Genomic DNA, 16,384 nt, shown 5'->3' with positions numbered 1-16,384 from the left:
ACAGCGTCACCAGACCCTGAATGTGAGGCTAGTGATCTGCTAGCGATTCAGGGGCTGGAGCCATAGAGGTCCTTGGCACATATTGTTTTCAGATGGGGGTTCCGCAGCCAAGAACATATCAATTTGGATATTGCAACGCATCTAGAACAGATGTAAACTAAAAAAGAAAAAAACATTTCCATGCGATTGAAGAAGAGATCTAGCATAATCTAGCGGAAGATAAATCCACTAATTCGGTATGGAGCGCTCTGCGTTTTTTGTATTTTCCAGTGACGAATGAATACAGGACTACAACTTAAAAGGACTGCTTGTCCGGAATTTAACACGAAGAAGAAAACCACATGATTATGTCTGTGTGCACGTGTTATTGGGTAACTCACCCTGTAGATGCCTTCTCCAGCCTCGTCCATCATAGCTTTGTCCATCTCTTCCTCATTCTGCAGGTCTCCTGAGATGGCTCTGTGCATCTCTGCTGCCGTCTCGTCCTCAATGCTCCTCAGACCAGCCTAGGTGGACGTGACGTGAGGGGAGGACCACAATGCACATCAACAAGGAAGAGGAACGAAAAAGATATGGTTGAGAATAATGGATGTAAAAAAGAAAAGTGCTAGAACATAACAGTAAGAAATGGACTGCTGCTGTATAAGGAAGTATGTGACTTCAATCTGAACAACTTCCAGAGAACTTGTGTTCTTTAGATTTGATGTTGTTATTTTTTGCAAAACTTTGTTCCGCTGCTTTGACTCCCTTGCAAATGAGTTTTAATTTCAATGGGACTATTCCTGGTCGATTTTTATACAATTTATACATTTTAAAACTTCTTTCGTACTTTCACTTGTAACAGAGTATGTCTACATTGCAGTATTGTTACTTTTACTTAAGGATAAAAATACTGAATACTATTTCCACATTTTACACACCTGGATCTCTGAACCTGAAGCATTGGTCTTCCCCTTGGGCCGGTAGCCGTAGTACTCCTCCTGGCGCTGGATAAACTTACGGAAATATTCCTGGATCAGGAAAGTGGCGTAGAACTTTCCCACCGTCACCTCATCATCTGTGGTCAAACGCAAACAAGGGACATTGATGTCGGTCAGAAATAGACATACACTCATGTACAGGTAAATCCCACCAAAAGCTGGTCGTTCCTCCCATCGGAGGAATGACCTGGTCTAGCTGTTTCATGCTGGTATGACTTGACTCACCTCCCATCGGAGGAATGACCTGGTCTAGCAGTTTCATGCTGGTGCGCTTCCATATCTTCTTTATAATGGCTCTTAGCTCCTCATTGGACTGCTCAAAGTTACCTTGATAGAGACATCAAACATTGTATTATCATCATCACCTCAACATGAAGCACCATTCGTATAAGTGCACGAGAAATCATGAAACATCATCAGGTAATGAAGAGGCATACCTTCAGTTTTGATCTTGAGGGCAGTTCTGACCAGAGCAAACAGCGTGGCATTGAAGGTGACCGTGCCGTCGCTGTTCAGCGGCATGTTCATGCCAATCAGACGCTGAAGACAGGACGTAAAGACAGAGGCGTTAAGTGAGCATTGGAGAGGAAATGGACACCAACGTGTCATTGCTGCCCTACTGTCGGACAGAAACCTCTAATCTCCATATTTTAACTTTTTGTGTTTTTTTCGTAAATCGACGACCTATTTGATCATACTGCGTCACACATAAACATCAATAGTATGCGTATGTGTGTCCACAAGCTCGAAATGTGACACGTTTCACTTCAAGCTTGTCAATCTGCTACTTTTGATGCTTATGTGTGTCCCAGTATGATCAAATTGGTCGTCGGTATCCTAAATCCTGAAAAGTAACCGTTTTAATCCACAAACTCCTATGAGTTTCTAGTTCTACATACACGTGGACAACGTAACACACCATTAACATGAATGGGGTGTAATTCTTGGATCATTGGGTTTATGTATGTATGACTGACTACCGTATATACCTTGCAGGCTGCACGATGAGGACAGAACTTGCCAAAGCCAAGTGGAGGCTGAATGCGTCTGAGCAGAGTCACCACATCTAAATGTTTGATTCTCCCCCTAGAGCCAAGAGAGACACATATTACATACAGTACCAATCCACCACTGTACAGAAGAAAGACATGCACTGGAATCAGCTTGGGTTACACACCCAGAAAAAACAAGACCTAGGTCCAAGAGATAGGTCACAGATATACATGTAGGTCATAAGAAGAACTAGAGGAAATGTGAGATTGGGAGGAGAGGAGATAAAAAGGGAACATGGGGTTGATTTATGCTTGCATCTCCGTATGTCTGCGTGGTTACGTGGGGTAGACCCAGGGGGGCAGTCAGACAGATATTTAGTGAAGCCACTGAGGAAATCGGGACTTCCTGAAAGTTCATATAATGGCCTGTTGTGGCGCTGTCATTGGGCCCAAAAAAACCCATAGCTCCATAGAGCTCCATGTATTTGGGCCCAACTTCACCTAGACTGTATTACCTTAATAAACATGGTCATGAATACTTTCTGCTTCCAGTCACTAGTTTAAAGTCTCATTTCTCATGTCATAATATTATTTTTGGAAAATGATGGTACCATGTATTTAAAAAATGACCATAAAGTCGCGTATGTTCTGAGGGGCGTGGCTACCATTACAGTCTATGATCGGGAGCCACCCCCCGTTCGAGTCAAAATAAAAACCAACGAAGAAGAAGGGGGGAAGTCCCGCCTCGTTGTCTGGGCCAGCCAATGGCCAGCTGGGCCCAAACGGATCTACAAAGATGGCGATTTACAATTCAAGGACTGACAGGCTTCATCTTACGTCCATATCAGACCCGGAGAACGCTTTGTCCATATTTTTCTTACAGTCTATGGGTAGACCTGAGACTCACGTGGCTTCAGGGTCATATTCAGCCCAGATCTTCTTGAACTCGTCCAGGTGATGAGGACCCAGGAGAGACCAGTCACGGGTTAGGTAGTCAAAGTTGTCCATGATGACAGCGACGAACAGGTTAAGGATCTGTGGGTGAAGTGAAGGGACACACAAAGACAGATATAGATACTCAGTTTAGTTCCTAGACACGTCTTTTATTACTTGGTATTAAATGATGGGTGAGCTGTTGACATAAATGAAATAAGGACTGCATGTCCAACCAGTTCTCACCAGGAAGGCACAGAGACAGTAGAAGCTCATGAAGTAGAAGACAGCAAAGTTGGACCCACAGGTAAACTCCTCTCCTGGCAGGAAGTCAGACTTAGGGTCACACTTCTTCCCATACATAGAGGCCAACATTACCTCGTGCCACGCCTCCCCTGTAGCACACCTGTCGACACACACACACACACACACACACACACACACACACACACACACACACACACACACACACACACACACACACACACACACACACACACACACACACACACACACACACACACACACACACACACACACACACACACACACACACACACGCGCACACACACACACACACACACACACACAGTGTGAAGTCTCGGCTCAGCGTTTGACCTTTGAACCACAATCATAACCTGGCCCATAGACTCACCGGAATAGCATCAGAACAGCTTGAGGGAATGCCTGGAAGTTGTTGTTGCGGTTGATCTGGGTGCCGTCCACTAGAGCGATCTTTCCAAAGATCTGAAGAGTCGATGTGATGCACATTGAAAGTCTCATTTAGAAATGCTTCATTCAACAAGCACACAAAGGCAGAGTTTGCATGCATTCATGGACACACAAGGACGACAGGATCGCCGCCCATGAACCGCGAAGTGAATCCCGATTCATACTTTCTCGTACAGAGGTGCCCAGTGGCAAAACTATAGACGATCTAAAGGCTCACGCCGTGTCATGATGCAATGCGACGCGATGTTCTATAAGCTCGTAGATCAGCTATTTTCGGGGCAGGGCAACATCTTAAAGTAAATTACAAAACATGCCTTTAATAGACATGTATACCGTTCATCATTCAGATACAGTTCACGGTTCCCTTTTACCATGTTCCTCCCTGAACATAAAATAGTTTTTTAAAGACCTCACCTGCATTCCAACCACCGAATAGATGAAGAAGAGCATGATGATGAGCAGTGCTACATGAGGAAAGGCCTGCAGAAAGACAGCACACAGGTATGGGTCAGTGAACAGCTGAATTGCTGATCATGGCGTTACAGACTGAACGGTAACGATGATGCCGATTAAGATAACAGCTTGACGGACCTGGAACGACTTGATGAAGGTCCACAGCAGATTACGGATTCCCTCCGATCGATTCAGCAGCTTGACCAGACGCATGACACGGAACAGTCGGAAGAACGTGATGGACACCTGAGCATTCTCAGAGCTCTGCGAGCAGAAGAGACAAAGAGGGCTTAAGAATGGTACGGAAAACGCAAATCAGTGGTAAAGTCAAATACTGTATACAGATGCAATGTTGGCTTACCGCGATGGCTTGCATAGGATCTGACTCCTGTGAAAATGTCATGAACAGATGATAATTATGCATGTTATATTTAGCAACGGGAATATTACAAGAGCAGGCGGATAAAAGATTGATCAATTGTTAAGCAATGCAATCCCTACGTAGCATTAATACAACTCAATTTCTCCACCATTGATTAGATACAAAACTACCACTAAAAGACGGTCTTGGTTGCTGAGATCAACAACCAAAGAGGAGGCAGCAATAGGGCATAGCATATATATATATATATATATATATATACACACACACACACACACACACACACACACACGTACACATACACACAGTGAATGGGATTTCGATCCGTGGCACCACAAAATGGCTGCCAATGCTATGCCCTATATGTACTGTAGCTCATGCAAAATAAACAGTATACACACACTTTACTGTTAAAATATTAACAGCTTTCATTAAACTGACACAAAAGGTAGTAGCTTTGACCGTATCATATACCTTGTTAGAAAAATATGTTCACATTAAACTGCATACTGCTTTTGAACCGCATTTGAACACATTGGAGCAAATACCTCGAGGACAAATCTAACACTGAGCTATGGAACTAGGTATTGAGGCCTTTCAATGTGCTTCACCATTAGTAAACGAGCCACACACGGTTCAATAAGGCAGTGGTTCTCTCAACCTGCAGGTCCGACATGATTTTGGGGCGGTCCTCAGATGACCATCACTGCATCAAATTAATATATAAAAACTGGTCAAACCTTAGCCAAATTGTCAAATACCAGTAAACATAATGTGAAAATTGCCACTTTACAAACTCACAATGCCTCATGTTGCTAGGTGTGGTGAGCTTGTCAATCTGCTATTTTCACAATATGTTTCTGTGGAACTATAGTCAACAAAATGGAATGCCTGAAGTTCCACCATTCCAAGTGCTTGGGTCCCCCAGTTCAAATATGATAATAGTGGCGGGTCAAGCGGCCTGAACAGGTTGAGAACCACTGCAGAAAGGTTAAGTCCCATAGACAGGAGTTGTGCACAGACAACAGAGTGGGATGCGTCACACACAGCAAGGCTGTCATGCAGCGGTGCAGTGCAGTGCAGATCAGATATTTACAGCACAGCCATGGAGACAGTACAGCCCACCACTGGAGGCCAGGGCAGCCTGAGGAGGATAGGACAAATGAGGACGAGTTAACAGAGTGGACGAAAGACGAAAATGAAAAGGAGAACGTGTGCGTGTGTGCGTGTGCGTGTGCGTGTGTGTGTGTGTGTGTGTGTGTGTGTGTGAGAGAGAGGGAAAGTAATGGGGAAAGAAGAGAGAGACATTTAAGTGCACCATGAGTGAGTTTGTGTGTTTATGGAGAACAATGGACAGGAGACAAGTAAAACAGGTGACCTGCTGAGCATTACCAAAACCTATTAAATGAAGAAAAGAAAACACACATTCCAGTCAAAATTCAAATAGTTGATATTGTGCTCTTTTAAATTGGCCAGACAACATATAGTACAAGCATATAGCAATACAAATTGAAAATGGTGAACTGTGGGATTGCTTTTGCAACAGAACGTTTCAGTGAGTGAGTTGGAGTGGTGCAGATGCTTTGGATGTTCCACAAGACAATGGGGGTGTGGAGGTGGCTAACAACAGTAGGCTACTGACCATGTCCTGGGAGCTACCTCTGCACACAGACTTACTTTGTTATGTACCTACATTCAGAAAACCAGATTTCTGTCAAACTGTTTAGGAATGGGTCAGAAAGAGCTTTATTATTATTACGAATATGATTATTATTCTTATTTATACTCACATCGACTTCGCTTAGGATGACGTCAACAACACTACCGACGACAATGAGGAAGTCAAACACGTTCCACGGGTCTCCAAAGTAGCCCTGCGCAGACAGACAGATGCACATGTCTCAGACAGAGAGTCAGTAGAGTATAGGTGGCATTCTAAACCAGAGATTCCATGCGTCCTTACCTTGACTTTGAAGGCCATGAGTTTGAGGACCATCTCCACAGCGAAGAGCACAGTGAAGACAATGTTCAGCATCTCTGACAGCTTGGTGACGTGGCTCGACTGGTTACAGTGCTATTTGAAGGGGAAACCAATAAAGTTTGAATTCAATCTAATGAAATCAGCAATGGTGGTTTTTAACACAGCATTCCACATATTCTCCACAGTCCTTCGTTTTGTTATAAATGAATGCCCGGCCTACTTCATCATACATATACAGTAAGAGTGTCAGACAAAAGCAGCACATACAAGGTTTCTGCCCAACATCGATGATAGTATACTGTATCAAATATCGTAACAAAAATGTCTTTATTGCTTTTAAGAACAACAGTATAGCATTTGTACCTGCATGCCCAGACAAAGGGTGTTGAGCATGATTAGGAGGAACATGAGGTATTCAAAGTAGCAGGAGGTGACTATGTACCAGACCCTGTACTGGTAGGGGTTCTTAGGGATGTAGCACCTCAGCGGACGAGCCTTCAGGGCGTACTGCACACATGAACGCTGGAAGGAAACAATAGGAATTAGTATTACGTCGTAGCCTCAATAATTATCAAGAAAATGTAGACACGTCAACTGTATCATGTGAACTATATTTAGCTATGTCGTTAGCAAAGACTTCTCCCTTCTGCATTCAAGTAACCTCCTCTCGGAATGCCCTGGGCGTCTTTAGACTTTAGACAGTGTCACAGAAATAATGGTGCGGTTCTAGTACTGTTCTAGGTCAGAGGTTCTCAAAGTGTGGTCCAGGGATCCTCAGGTTCCCTGAGGGGCAGTTCCAAATTAACCTGACTCTGCCAGATGGGGGCGGTATTGGGTAACCATGTTCCCCAACACAGCAACCATCTGGGATCTCTCAGGGAGTTGAGCTAACACCGAACCGCTCCGTGGTTCGAACCAATCAGCGTGAGCTAAGGGCGGGATATGTGCGAAACCGGATGTGAAGCTATATAGACACGTCAATATGATTGGTTGTGTTTGCACGCCCACACGGTGATAGACAGACGGTCCCATCCAATCATCTACCAAGTATCTTGAAAAAAAGGAACAGCCCCGTCATCGAATTTGCTTCCGAGATCCCAGATCCCAATAAGCTGTGAAATAAATTTGTGTAGCAAGCTTCTTGGATCTGGCAGCGTCAGGTCAGTTCCAATGGTACCCTTGCAGGTATGCAACTCCGAGAGTGTACAAATGGAACCAATTGGTAGACGCTCAGGAGTTATGGAGCTTTGAGAACCACTGGTCTGTAGGTCTCCTGGAGTGGTACGTACCTGGTTCTTGTCCAGCTCACAGTCCTGGTACTCCGACTCGCCCTGCTCCTGGAAGGTGACGATGACGAAGCCCACGAAGATGTTCATCATGAAGAAGGCAATGAGGATGATGTAGATGACGAAGAAGAGGGAGAGGTCTATGTGGTTGTTGAAGACAGGCCCCATATCCTCTGCGTCAGAGTCTATGGCAGTGTACAGCAGTCTGGGACAGAGAGAGAGAGAGAGAGAGAGAGAGAGAGAGAGACACATGAGGTGAGATCAGGGGTCATCAATATGCCCGCACATGGACAAATGTGTCCGTGGCAAAGACTTGGTCTTGACTGTGTCAAATTTTAGATTTTCCTTTTTACACACCATTATAGTTTTTATTTTATTTTATTCAAGACCCAATTACTGACTTGGGTCTAAAGTTTTCAAATAATTGTAGTAAAAGAACAATATTTTCCTCTGAGATGCGGTAGCGAAGAAGTAAAGTTAATGAACAGTTGAAATACTGGCAATACTATCAAGTATTTAAGTAAAAAATACCTCAAATAGTCCAGTACTTGAGTAAATGTACTTAGTTACTCTACAGTTACACCACTGGTTCATCATACTCACTTTGGCCAGCCCTCGAATGTGGAGACAGTGAAGAGAGCCAGCATGCCTTTGAACACATTGTCAAAGTTGAAGTTACTGTTGATCCATTGTCTCTCAGCCAGCACTGTGTCCTGGAGGGAGTTCTCTACGTGTTTCACGTATATCCCCCTGAGAGGAGACAGGAACATTGATTATAAATACAAAATATATGAATAAATACAAAATACTCATACAAAGCTTTACTCTGATGAATCACTTGGTATTTCTCTTACTGGCATTCATATGGGTTTGATTTGGTTTCATCTGTGCAGCTGTAGAATTTACCCTGAGAATGAAAGGAAATATGATAATTTAGACGTGAGTAGATTTTATTGGCCTGGATTCCAGTCTGAAGTCTGAATCACTGCGTTCCGCGTGACATTTTCAGATCGGCGGAACGCAGCGAATTAGGCTGGAATCCAGGCTAAGATTTATTGACGTTAATACATTTCTTTAAATATGATACATTCTATGACGATAATATGAACATATATGACATACAAAATGTGAACTACCAAAATCCCACCTTAAAGAGTTGCACTCCTATACAGGCAAAGATGAAATTCAAGAGCACGGTAACCAACACAATGTTACCGATGGTTTTGACTGCCACAAACACACACTGGACCACATGCTGTCAACATAAAAGAGAAGAGAACAAACAGGGGTGATGAATAGGTCAGAAGAATGGACCATGAATGTGTTTAGCAAGAGAGATTCAAAAGGTACAGAGTTGTGAATGTTTGCCTTTTACCTTCAAGCCCTTGGCTCGATTGATAGCCCTGAGAGGCCTCAGCACCCTCAACACCCTGAGAATCTTCACCACAGAAATGGCACTGGACCTGCACACCGCAGATACACAATACACTCAGGTTGTGCCATGTATGACTCCACCAACAAGTTGCCGTATATATCATTGGTGTGCGGTAGTCGGTAGAAACCTCAATAGTGACGACTTTGAGGGAATGTAATGAACATATCACAGAGACTTTGACCACCTACTTCCTGGAACTTGAGTCCAAGTGTAGGTTTCTGCCAAGTTTCATGACATTCCCTCAAAGCGTTCCTGAGATATTGCTACCGTAGTTCACAAGGCTGGGTTATGAATAAAGAATAAATAAAGTGCAAAATATGTGGTAAAAAGGGAATCATCGCTGTGAAATTGTGGCTATGTGTCAAAGCTTGAACTCACTCCATTCCCATTGAGAGCAGGGACACCGTGACCACGATCAGATCCAGGATGTTGAAGGAGTTACGACAGAAGGATCCCTCGTGCATGAACGCGCCATACACGGTCATCTGTTGGTCAGATTCAAGTACAGTTACTAACACATGAACGCGCCATACACTGTCATCTGTTGGTCAGATGCAAGTACAGTTACTAACACATGAACTGGCTGGGGTTTAAATGCCCACCACCGCACAGAGTTTGGGGTTTCGATTCCACCATCGTGCATTCGGCTTTGTAGAGCGTCTTCTTGTTACCTCTGTAAAGCCCCCCCATGTAAAGCGTCTTTGGGTACTCAGAAAAGCGCTATATAAGTTTGAGATATTATTATTATTATTATTCTATATGAACACGATTGGCCTGTGTACTTCTAAATCACATTCTGAACAACAAGTGACCATCATGTCTGCATGGTAGCCATATCTTTCTACTGAATGTTTGATATTGAACTTTGTGGATATCTTGAGAAATAGCTAAAATATAATGTTGTAATTTGAACTATTTGAAATACTTTTGGAATCTTTCTTTTAGGACATTCCCAAAATAGGGACAATTAAAACTGAACCGTCTTCCATGCTGGGTTTACCTTCAGTACGATCTCAATGGTGAACACCGTGGTGAAGACGATGTCAGCATAGGCCAGGATCTGAGAGGAAGGGCACATACACAATATTAGTCGTCTAATATACACTGTTACATTGTCATCAATTTAAAGAGATGGGTTCTATGGAGATGGCCCTGGACATCAGTCACCTGGTTTCTGGGGGATTTGGGGTCAATGGGGTCCTCTGCGGCCAGCGAGATGGAGGACAGCAGAATGAAGAGGAGGATCAAGTTGGTGAAGGCCGAGGCATTGATGATCTTGTAGCTCAGTTTGCGGATCCTAATCCACACAAACTCAAATTAATTTGATTCCAGTACAATGAGTACATCGTGGTTGTGCACCGTTTGCATTGTCTGCAAATGCACCGCTTCAAGAATCCTTTTAAGTTCACTGTATCCTTGTGTAAAGTAAATTAGCAACAAAAGAGACTTAGAGAACTTAAAGTTTGTATTTGAGAACATTAAACTTATAATTTAATAGTTAAATTCACAAAGTTGTTGAAAGATATATGTTTTTAAATAACTGGCTGGGGGAAAAAAATCCCAATCTACAAGCTTTTCAGCTTGTAGATTGGGACACTCACTTGTTCGTAGGGCTGAAGATGTAGAAGGAGCTGGCCTGAGGCAAGGGCACCGCCTCCTCCTTCAGCTGCAGGTCAGCCATTGGTCGAGGACGGGGGCTAATGGGGATTTCTGGCTCCTCCTCTTCGTCGTCACCTGCGGACGGTGCAGAGTGTGACATGCAGGTGTTCAGTCTTTTGGTACAAGGCCAAGCACATTTACATAACGCTGCAGAAACCTCCTAGATCAACCTTTTGTGTGGTTTCTTTTGTAAATTAACGCCTTACTTGATCACACTACAGTGCCACAGAGTAGAGAGTAGATGTGCTACTTTTGCCGTTTTCAGATTTTTGGTAGTGTAAGTATATTTTTATGCCAATACTTGTACTTTTACAGTAGTAAAAAAGGATAATACCGTTTACTATTCATATTGTGATATTGCTCCTTAAAAGCTCTGTGTACTTATTCCACGACTGTTCATACCGTACTTCGTTTCATGATTGAGACGCATTGTGAGCTTGTACTGTAGGTCGGCTATTTTGGGCGCATGATGCCGCCATGTGACGGAGCATTATAAATTAGGCTCTCTCACTCACAACACATTTCAAATTAAAAATGTCACATTGGGTATTAAATAGAGAACATTAAGCTCTGCACCAAACACAGGCTGATGACATGTTTAGTTGAACAAGATGATTTTCACAAATTAACACATTTTACAACAAAACTTGAAGCTCCCTAAGGCTTATTTTAACCACAGATCTTATTCTCTGCATACACTTTAAAACCCTATGGGGAAAAACAGCATTGGAAATCTAGAGAGGGAATCCATTGCAAACTCACTTCCAGGTTTTCAGAATGTATACAAACTGTACGAATATATTGCGCAGTTCAAAACTATGGTGAAACTTCTTCTATTTGCATAGGCTCACTGAGATTAATTGATAAGCCTGTTATATATCACAGAGACCAGAGAAACTAAGAGAAAGCCACATATACATTTCACTGGATGTGAGTGAGTGACAATGTTGATTCTTGGAAAGGTAACGATGTAATTCCCAATAGTGACTTGTACAGTAGTAGGCTGTATATGGTAGTGGCCAGAGTATGTGAAAATAGCCTAACTTTAGACTCTGACTATAAATGCACTAGGGAATGAACTGGTCCAGTCTAATAATAATGACATGCTACTATTATTATAACTGCAACCAGAGTAGTGGGTAGAGAGGCTGTCTGCCAGAGCCATAGGGTAAGACAGAGTTATGCAAACTCCGTTCACTTCATGGGGCCAGTCCAATGGCGGCTCTCCTACATCTCCTACAACTTCTATTGAGCATGGGGACAACCGGAAGTTTACGGAATGCATTGGAGTCTATGGGCTTGCGCGAGTACATGAACCATGTGACCGGGCTGTTTTCTGCCCCCTCAATATCGCAACTCTTCTATTAGATGGCTCTGCTGTCTGCTAATCAGAAGGTCACCAGTTCAACTCCCAGCCCATGCGTGTCTGTGTGTCGAAGTGCCGCTGAGCAAGACACTTAACCCCTCACTCAGGCAACGGACTCGCATTTCAAAATATTTTGTTCTAGGGACCTTGAAGTGCGTGCCACGAAGTGACGCACTGTATAACGCTTGTATATCTGCTCACTTGTATATGCTATTTTTGTATATCTGCTCACTTGTATATGCTAATTTTGAATAGCCAAAGTAATAAAATAATGGTTAAAGTGGTTAAAAATCTAAAATGACACAGATGCTTATCCGGTTTTATTGGGTTAATGACTTCAGAATTTGTGATGGTAGCAAAGGAGTTTGGGATTTGTTTCTCATTTTCATTTTTTACCTGGAAAGTCTGCCGGGGGGAAGGGATCCTTCACTTCATTCACGTTGGCCTCAAACTCATCGATTTTTAGCTGAAAGTTGAAAAAAGAAGCATTCCGTATGGAACATTGCATGGAAAATCTGATGTTTTAATATAAGTGTACAAATGGAACCAAATGGACACGTACAGGCAGACCCGAATAGTTCTGATGATCCTCATGGGGGCTATCCGCAGCCCCCCCCCCCCCCCCGGTGAAAAAAAAGAAGTTGATGTTTTCTCGCGTTTACGCTGATATAATGACGTGAAGCTAGCGGAAAGGCATTTACGTGGATTTCATGTGTCCCGACCTAGAATGCCTGTGATCATTTCATTATACTTCGTACTAGTCTAGATATATATGATATATAAATGCCGAGTGCACTTGCATGCCTATGCATGCATTCTAGAGGCAAGTCCCATAAGGAAACTGCCCCTGCAAGCGACACCTTTTTATTTTTTTATTAGGATATTTCTATAGCATGCGCGATTGCGCTGCTCACTTGACAGCCTTCTCTAGGCTACTCGCAGTGCAACGCGTTGTGAGCTTGTAGATCGGCTCCCGTGGACTCGCGGTGCATGTTAAAAAACAAACTCACAATTATAATAAGAACATAGGCCTACACTTATCTGCATTCTGCACTGTACGAATCCAACGTTGTTTAGTGTTGTTTAGTGAGTCAGTTCTCTGACTGTCGGTGTGTGTGTGTGTGTGTGTGGGGGGGGCGGACAGCAGCATGCGGCCGCTGAACCGAGTCCAATCTGGGTGAAATTTACATTGGAAAATTAATGCCGTTGGAATAGTAGCTTCTTCGGGAGGTTTAAGCGGCGACAGGCTGGCATCACTGGAGAACTGTATACTCTGTCTGGACGAAGCGACCCTTCTTAGCTGGTGGTGGTTTCATTGTGAATGAAGTAAGCATCACACTGACACTGTACTGTAGGCATATTTATACATACCTGGCTAGGTGAAAACAAAAGAAACCTGATTAGCATTTGAGTACTTGGTGGCCGCACCCAACCCATTTTAACACCTCTGAACAGCCAGTGGAGAGGTTCACATTTTCGGAATGTAACATAGTATGCAGTCTGTGACAGAGTCAGAAAATCTGTAATGTAACTAATGTTAATATAAAATGTCCACGAAAATGTTCATGGGGGCTAAAAGGGGCTATTTAATTCTTCATGGGGGCTATAGCCCCATAGCCCCCACAGACTCGACGTGGCTGCGTACAGGTCTGTATAAATGGAAGCATGGTTCCATTTGTACTCTCTCAGACCCCTTTTCCACCAAAAGAACATTCATTGGTTCTAGAACTGGTTCCGTTCTAGATTCTTGGAACCTACAGTAGGTGCTTTCACGGAACTGGTGGCCATTGTTTGGTTCCAGTTCTGAACCAACTTTTAGGGCTCAGCAGTAACCAATTCATTTTCAGTGGAAACACTCTGAGCTGGTTCAATATTATGCGGGGGGAAATAACTAAACCGGTTCAACCCTGGTGGAAAAGGTGTTAAATTAGCACTCGGTAAGGATAGTGTGGTGGTGCTCAGAGTTAACAGTGTATGAAAGGAGAACTATACTGTACTAACCTTGGCGGTGGTCGGCATGCTCTCAACTTTCTTGCTCTCTGCAAGTTTCTTAGCTATCCTCTCCCTCTCTTCTTCCTTTGTTTCAGGTATCTTTCTGGAGGAATTAACATGGAGACAGGAGAGCGGAGCTTGACACAAACACTGTAAAATCTTGAGTGGTGCTGTGTATTTTCTTAAAATAACTGGTACATAGCTCTACATTTTGATAGCAACCAACTAGCGTCTGTTCAGTAACACACAGGTCTTCCGTTCTCTTCAGCTCTTTAGTACACCGAAAATATGATTTCAGGCCGGGATACCAATTTCATCCAATCAGGAGGGCCAAACAGGGTAAAAGATAAATAAACAAGTGAAAATGGATGTGATCAAAACGAATGAATGAGCAGACAGAACTGGAACGTAAAGCTGATTAATTATCTTTTTAGGGTTGTCTCTCCTGATTGGATGAAATTATGTTTACCGTTTACTAAAGAGGAGAGGCAGGGAGACCCTTGATACTGAACAAATGCTCTAAAACAATTATTAGAATCTAAATATAGAGCTTTGACTTTTTAACCCAAAAATATCACTTACAGCACCGTTAATTTAATAAATGGAACCATTTGGTATGGCTCTCTCTATACTACAGAGTAGACCCCTCCTTTTTCTGCTCTAGACCAATCATCAACAAAATTGCAGAGATTGTAGATCAATTTTGACCAAATGTTGGCCCTCAGAATAGGGCAGTGGTCCTCAAAGTGGGTCCTTGGGAGGGTTCTAGGGGGTCCTCAGCAAAAATAGCACAATCACAATCATTTGAACCACTTTATAAATGTATATAATGTTGGCTATTTAAAAAAACATAAAATAAATATCAAACATTTTTGAATATATTTAAAAATTATCTTAAACATCCTTGGTACAAAACCTTTTCAGATGGGCGTCTGCAGCCAAACACATTATCAATTTGGCACGAGCTGGGGTTCACATGAACCCCATCAAGAACTAGTATCTCATATCTAAAAAGTGGTCACATGGTCTTTACCTGGACAACTTCTTATTCAACTTCTGGTCGGCCTTTTCCTTCTGGGCTGCAGTCAAGCTTTCAGCCTGGGTCAGGTTGTCAACGGCGATGGCCAGGAACACGTTGAGGAGGATATCTGGTTGCAACCAGCTCAGGAAAAATACTTAAGTAAAAGTATCAATACTGCAATATAAAAAGGATGGAGGATCAGGGCCTACTTGAAGATCTCAAAAGCGTTAATTCGCCGCCTAGTCTACCCATCTGACCACTTGTTAAGCCGTCATATGAGTGGACCACGTGCATTTCAGAGCATGTTTACTTATTATTTTAACAATCAATCAATCCTTTGTGTTCCAACTTGGATCAATGGAATTAACGTGGTATATTTTCAGTTCTTATTTATTGGTATCACTTTTTAATATTAACGTTATATGACCATTCGGATAGGCTTATTGTCGGTATCAGCTGAGAGTCTATCTCCTTTACCCCAGTGGGAGATGGATTGCAGAGGTGGAGCGCCACACCATCAGCACCATCAGTGCTTTTTTCCTCACACCAGGGTTTAAATGTCTCCGTATACATTGAGACATTTAGACCCTGGTGTAAGAGAACAACCACAGTAGGCTAGATGTACTACTTATTTTGTATTAGCCCAAAACAGGAAAGCATCTGTATAATTTCAGATTTTTTTATATACTGTATATATATACACATGTATATCTCACATTGGTGGGCTATCAAAAAATGTATGGAGTACCGGGTTGCCCTCCTAATACGTGAGGTGTCCGTGTTTTTTAAAATGATCAGTGCAAATAAATGAAAAAAGTTATATAAAAAAAAAACACGGGCACCTCACGTATTCGTATCAGTCACCAGAAAAAAGGATGGGTGTTTTCGATGAATTTATCATGGTTAAAATGGAGGTTGAAGTTACGGTGGGTTTGTATAGGAAGGGGGCGGAGCAGCTGAAATGAATGAATGAATTTCTTATAGTGCTACAGTGTAACCACTGTAGAGGCTGTTAGGAGTTGGACTGCACAGGAAGGATACAGTGGCCGCAGGCATAGAGGATGACGAAGTAGATGCTGACCATGATGCCAGGGAAGGCAGGGCCTCCGTGGGCTAAGATGCCAGTGTACATGATGGTGTTCCAGCCCTCTCCTGTTAGGACCTGCCACGGG

At 43.0% G+C, this 16,384-nt stretch overlaps 1 protein-coding gene across 1 annotated transcript in view; it reads right to left on the bottom strand.

The window, feature by feature from the left end:
- cacna1sb (calcium channel, voltage-dependent, L type, alpha 1S subunit, b) overlaps positions 1-16,384 on the bottom strand; it is a 40,046-nt gene that overhangs the window by 9,727 nt on the left and 13,935 nt on the right. The window contains exons 13-40 of the mRNA XM_080764771.1: positions 16,254-16,374; positions 15,225-15,339; positions 14,201-14,294; positions 12,596-12,665; positions 10,776-10,908; positions 10,342-10,471; positions 10,175-10,234; positions 9,553-9,659; positions 9,115-9,202; positions 8,887-8,994; positions 8,594-8,646; positions 8,343-8,489; positions 7,743-7,944; positions 6,817-6,975; positions 6,436-6,546; positions 6,263-6,346; positions 5,569-5,616; positions 4,452-4,478; positions 4,229-4,354; positions 4,052-4,117; positions 3,561-3,652; positions 3,152-3,311; positions 2,880-3,007; positions 1,970-2,066; positions 1,418-1,520; positions 1,206-1,307; positions 921-1,057; positions 381-506 (exon numbers count right to left, since the gene is read on the bottom strand). Of these exons, the coding sequence (XP_080620897.1) occupies positions 381-506; positions 921-1,057; positions 1,206-1,307; positions 1,418-1,520; positions 1,970-2,066; positions 2,880-3,007; positions 3,152-3,311; positions 3,561-3,652; positions 4,052-4,117; positions 4,229-4,354; positions 4,452-4,478; positions 5,569-5,616; positions 6,263-6,346; positions 6,436-6,546; positions 6,817-6,975; positions 7,743-7,944; positions 8,343-8,489; positions 8,594-8,646; positions 8,887-8,994; positions 9,115-9,202; positions 9,553-9,659; positions 10,175-10,234; positions 10,342-10,471; positions 10,776-10,908; positions 12,596-12,665; positions 14,201-14,294; positions 15,225-15,339; positions 16,254-16,374 (2,994 nt within the window). The remainder of the gene's footprint in view (positions 1-380; positions 507-920; positions 1,058-1,205; positions 1,308-1,417; positions 1,521-1,969; positions 2,067-2,879; positions 3,008-3,151; positions 3,312-3,560; positions 3,653-4,051; positions 4,118-4,228; positions 4,355-4,451; positions 4,479-5,568; positions 5,617-6,262; positions 6,347-6,435; positions 6,547-6,816; positions 6,976-7,742; positions 7,945-8,342; positions 8,490-8,593; positions 8,647-8,886; positions 8,995-9,114; positions 9,203-9,552; positions 9,660-10,174; positions 10,235-10,341; positions 10,472-10,775; positions 10,909-12,595; positions 12,666-14,200; positions 14,295-15,224; positions 15,340-16,253; positions 16,375-16,384) is intronic.

This window comes from Protomyctophum bolini (genome assembly GCF_963924005.1).
Source record: "Protomyctophum bolini genome assembly, chromosome: 5".
In the NCBI taxonomy this organism is placed as follows: Eukaryota; Metazoa; Chordata; class Actinopteri; order Myctophiformes; family Myctophidae; genus Protomyctophum; species Protomyctophum bolini.
This window is presented reverse-complemented; position numbering and strand designations above follow the sequence as displayed.